Genomic DNA, 5846 nt, shown 5'->3' with positions numbered 1-5846 from the left:
TTGAAAGAGATCCGATAGCTCAGTTGATTAGCGCCTGACTTCGTAAAGGAAAAAGCTTCAAGATTAAGCGGCGCTGGTTCGACTCTTGGAGTGTGTGCTTGAGCAACGCATTCTAAGGACTACTATCCATTCAGTGGCACTCAATGGATAGAATAATTTTCCGGCAACAAGACCTCAACAATATGAAACTTCACTTTGTCAATCTCGGTAACCGGCTGTTGTATAGTATTTGCAATAATATGCTGGAAGCACTGCTTGTTGCAATCAGCGCGAGGAATGTCCGATTCTCCAGAAGCTACATTCTTGCGCTGACTGCAACGTGTTTATATTAAGTTTAATCAGTTCGACTTAAGCACTGGTAGAGAGTACAGGTGTAGTTCTTTTCCCTCAGTTTTCACAAATAAAAGGTATCAAACATGGCGCTGCGAACAGGATAACGATCGTTTTAAAAAATAAAGTGAAATGGCTTACACGTTTAGAAAAAGCGACGTCCATAGGCTAGACCTGGAAGTTGACAGAGGCGCTTCTTTCAACGCTTGGGAAGAAGAATGGAACGCTTATGTAGCAGTGTCTGGGTTAGCCGCCAAAGATAATCTTACAGTTTACAATGTACTAAGACTTTCGTTCTCAAGAGAAACCGCCAACGTCGTTAGCAACTTGGGGTTGAGAGATAACGAAGAGAAAAACCCTAGACGTATCATAGAAGCATTGAAAGCCTATGTGAAGGGGTCTATAAACGAAACTGTGGAGCGCAGAAATTTAAAAAAACGTCTGCAGGGACCGCAAGAGTCTTTCGATGACTATTTAGTATCGTTACGTGACTTAGTGAAAACCTGTAATTACTGCAATGAAGAATGCGCAAACAAAGCCTTGAGGGATCAAATCGTGGAAGGAACTCACGCTGAAGAGACCGTCGAAGAGTTATTGAGAGAGAAGCCTTTAACATTGGACAGATGCGTAGTAATTTGTCGAGCTCGCGAATCTGCCCGTCGGCAAAGAGCAGATCTTACAGTAGATCGAGTAAACCACGCTTCGGCCTACAAGCGGTACAAAAGAAATTTTACTCAGACGGCTAAAGGGACAACGGCGAGTAAAGAAAGCTTAACTCGTAGCATGTGTGGCCGCCCGTGGTATAAAACTTTAAAAGACTGTCCAGCTCGCAATAAAACCTGCTTTAAGTGCGGCAAACTTGACCATTTCTCGGCTCAATGTAGAAACCACATGGCAAAATCTGGTAATAAATTGCAGTTGCTAAGCACTAATAAGGCAGATAAAGCTCTAAAATTGATGACGTTTCAAGAAACGACGCGTTCACTACGTGGAATCGGTAGCGCACCACGAGTAAATTTGGAAGTTAGGTCACCTAATGGATCGGCGAAAATCACCGTGCTGCCGGACTCAGGAGCGGATATCTCGGCCGCCGATGAAACGACCTTACGTTTGCTCGGAGAAGACGCACGGAACATGAGCCGTACCACGGCACCAAGAACTATATACACAGTCGATGGATTACCACTGAAGGAGATTGGCCAGCTCAAAGTACAGCTGACGCTGGGTGAAGTAACTACTGAAGACATTTTACACATTTTTCCTTCTATTCCAGGCGGCATGTTAATCTCGTGGAGAACAGCTAAAACTTTGCGAATCCTCCCATCGTTTTATCCTAAGCAGATTAATAGTGTATCACGGAAAGCAACGACGAGCGCTACACTGGAAGACTTGGTCGAAGAATTTCCAACCGTCTTCGATGGAAAGATCCGGGTAATGAAAGGGGAAGAATTTCGCATCAACATAATGGATCAAGCGCAACCATTTTGTGTGAGTACCCCTAGGGTGGTGCCTTATGCTTATAGAGATAAATTAAAAGAAGAGTTAGAGCTTCTGGAATCTCAAGGCATTATAAAGGCCGTGACGGAACCTACAGAATGGTGTGCACCTATCGTGGTCGCACCAAAAAAGAATTCGGATAATATTAGATTGTGCGTTGATTTCTCCAAGTTAAATAAATTTGTGCGACGTGAACGTTATACATCTTCCTCGCCGGCTGAAGCTGTAGCCGACATTGATGCAGACTAAGCACGTTTTTTCACAACATTTGATGCTTTAAAGGGTTACTACCAGTGTCCTTTAGAAAACAATAGCCAACTGCTAACGACCTTCATCACTCCATTTGGCCGGTACAAATTTCTACGTGCCCCATTTGGTATTTGCTCAATCTCTGAACATTACAATCGAAGAATGGATGAAGCTTTCTCTGGATTAGACAACTGTCCAAAGGTAGTAGATGACGTTATTATATTTTTGACTCTAACGTAACCGATCACATCAATAGAGTAAGAAAATTTCTTCAAAGGTGTGCAGAACGAGGGATCTCTCTTCATAAGGAAAAGTTTAAATTTTGTCAACAACGCATTAAGTTTGCTGGATTCGAACTATCCCAGGAAGGCTATAAAATCGATAGCTCCTTGTGTAATGCACTTAGTGACTTCCCAATACCTGCTAACGTCACCGACTTACGTTCGTTTTTTGGCCTCGCTAACCAGTTATCTAGCAACAGCAAAACTGTAAGCAAGTACTTATTGCCTTTGAGACCCCTGCTTAGCAGTAAAAACGAATTTATCTGGACTCCGGAATTTACTGAAAGTTTTAAACAAGCGAGAAAAGCGTTGTCTGAAATCCCACTTCTTGCTTTTTACGACGTTAACAAACCAACGCGATTACAGACTGACAGCTCGAACAGTGGTCTAGGCTTTTTACTTCAACAATGCAGTGACAGCACCTGGCGTACGGTTCAAGCCGGATCGCGCTTTCTGACGGATACAGAAACTAGGTATGCCACAATCGAAAAAGAAATGCTGGGTGACACCTGGGCGATAAAAAAATGCCACAAATTTCTTGCAGGCCTGCCTCATTTTGACGTCATAACTGATCATAACCCTTTAATTTCGATTTTAAACCACAAGCGTTTAGATGAAATCGAAAATCCACGGTTACAGCGCATGAGGATGAAGGTCATGGAATACAACTTCACTGCTCACTGGCAAAAAGGTGCGTCGAATCAAGCCGCTGACGCCCAGTCTCGAAGCCCCGTGTCGGACCCTACACCAGATGATGAAATAACAGAAAACGGTATCCAATCTGTGCACAGGTTTGCAGAACTCAACGCTTGCGTAGATTTAAATTTAAGGCTTGTCAAGCTCAAAGAAGTCGCATCAAACGACCAATGTTATCGCCAACTAAAGGAGAACATCGTCGATGGATTTCCCAACTATCAATCTCAATTGTCTAATACGTTGAAACCCTTTTGGAAGATACGACATGAATTATCAGTTGACAATGACTTTATTGTGTATGGTGGTCGATTATTCATTCCGAAAAAACTTAGAAGTGAGATACTTGCTAATTTACACGAATCTCACCAACGCGTTACCCGTACCAGGGAACGCGCTCGTTTGGCCGTTTATTGGCCCGGCATAGACCATGACATTGAAACCGTAATTTTATCGTGTCAAAAATGTCAAGATGACCTCCCCTCGTTGTGCAAAGAGCCAATGGTGTTGAGAAATCAACCCATTCGCCCTTTTCAGGAACTAGCGATTGACTTAGCTGAATTTAATGGACAACACTATCTAATTATGATAGATTGTTTTACAGACTGGCCGTCAATTTATTTCATGAGGCATAGCACTACGTCTATTGTGATCATCAAAGCTTTAGGTGACTATTTTACTCGCACTGCAATACCAGATGTTATTTGGTCTGACAACGGACCCCAATTCAAGTCTGAGAAATTCGCCAAATTTCTTCATGAATAGGGAGTGCGGCATCGTACATCTACTCCAACCTATCCGCAATCTAATGGGAAAGTTGAAGCAACCGTAAAGAGCATGAAAAAGTTAATTCGTCGTTCATGGACGCATCGCTACCTCGACGAAGATCAACTAGCAAAAGCTTTGATGCAGTATCGAAATACGCCATGCAGGAAGGACGGATTGTCACCTGCTCAGAAACTGTACGGACGACCGACTCAAGACACCCTTCCAGTACATCATCGGGCCTTCTCTCATAAATGGAAGAGCGAGAGGCAACAAGCTGAAACGCGAAAACAGATGTCCGTTGAAGACACCAAAGCCTACTTTGATAATCGTGCTCATCGTCTTCCTGAATTCCCGATCGGAACTCACGTCGCCGTACAAAATTCGAACACCGGACTGTGGGACATTTATGGGAAAATAGTCGCTGTGGACGACTACCGGAAATACACTGTTAAAACTGCTAGCGGCCGATTGTTAATTAGAAACCGCAGATTCATTCGACGAAGAATATCTGCGTCTATCCCCTGGCCCATCGAGCCGCCGGACAATGTCAGACCTTCCGCTAGTGTCAACGTGGACTTGCCTGCTCGACCGCGCAGACAGGTTAAGAGACCGAATCGACTTATTGAAGATCCGAGTTGGCCTTAACCTGCCTGATGGAATGTATTAATTTTGGTGTTGTATTTTGTAGTGTCATTGAACTTAAGGGGGAGATGTTGTAGTATTTGCAATAATATGCTGGAAGCACTGCTTGTTGCAATCAGCGCGAGGAATGTCCGATTCTCCAGAAGCTACATTCTTGCGCTGACTGCAACGTGTTTATATTAAGTTTAATCAGTTCGACTTAAGCAATGGTAGAGAGTACACGTGTAGTTCTTTTCCCTCAGTTTTCACAAATAAAAGGTATCAAACACCGGCCATGCGTCGAAATCCTCTACAAGTATCGGAAACTACCAGGAATAACCTATCAAGGCTTTGTCAGTCTGAGGATAACGATTCAATCCAAATTATCATCATAGTCAAGTTTTTATGTCTTTCTAAAGCCACCATAGTCATAACAAGGATTGTTACATGAGCCTGTTTTACATAAAAATAACCTTGCAAAAGCAATTTTTTATTTTTTTTTTATTGAGAAAGTTTACTTTGTTTATGATAAAATTGTTTTATTAATGTAAGTGCAAGTTATGTGAAACGTTTTACAGTGTAACCTCCTTGTACCATAAGCAAGCATGAACAGAACTGTCTGAGAATGAAGAGTGTTTGTAGACAATGACGCCAGAACGTCATTTATTACCTATCCTGGACATTTTGTATGACACAAGACACTTAATACCTATCTTTTAGTTAGATACAAAGATTCCCTTCTCATCTACCTACGTTACTAAAAATCTTCAACTGCCATCAATAAGTTGGTATAGGCTACAACGGCATAGGCCTAAGTTCAAAAATGCCCCAATTGTACAACATAAGTGGTGTAATTAATTGATAAAGTCAATGTCAACTTGAAAACAAAATGCTTTCACAGCTAAAATTCCCCTTCTGAAATTCCTACTCGGGAGGAATTACTCTTCAGTTGAGAACCATTGGGTTAAATGCAACAAAGTCGCAATAACAAGTTAAAACTGAATTCCGGCCATACCACGCACTCGGCCTACATCATTTCATCAAACAGAAATAATAATCTACAAATCTCAGCCCAGTAAAACCAATAAAAAGGCCGACAGTTTAACAATTAGGCCCACCGCACTTCAAAAAAACAAGATGATACATCACAAAACCACGGTCTCAGCGATAAACTTCTTTTCACAAACCTGCTTTTAATCTCCAAGAACATAAGGCAATAGTGATGCGCACATAAGCATCTGTCAAACCCGGATGTGGTTGTGTTAGCAGTATCTTGGTTTGTCCAGCTGGACTTAAAAAACACTCAATCACGTAGCTTCTCCAGCATAGTCCACAAACAGCTGTGACTGCTCTGTGTGTTTATCAACACCAGGGATATCTTGACACTACGGGATGCGAAACTCGAAA

General features: G+C 42.3%; 1 protein-coding gene across 1 annotated transcript; it reads left to right on the top strand.

Annotated features, from left to right (window-relative positions):
- Window positions 1-462: 462 nt before the first annotated feature.
- Window positions 463-2076, top strand: LOC145786868 (uncharacterized). The gene has a single exon (XM_082598609.1). The coding sequence runs from the start codon at window positions 463-465 to the stop codon at window positions 2074-2076; it is 1614 nt and encodes a 537-aa protein (XP_082454735.1).
- Window positions 2077-5846: the final 3770 nt, after the last annotated feature.

The sequence above is a fragment of the Aplidium turbinatum genome, chromosome 17, assembly GCF_918807975.1.
Source record: "Aplidium turbinatum chromosome 17, kaAplTurb1.1, whole genome shotgun sequence".
In the NCBI taxonomy this organism is placed as follows: Eukaryota; Metazoa; Chordata; class Ascidiacea; order Aplousobranchia; family Polyclinidae; genus Aplidium; species Aplidium turbinatum.
The sequence above is the reverse complement of the archived record's forward strand: the minus strand, read 5'-3'. Positions and strand labels throughout refer to the sequence as shown.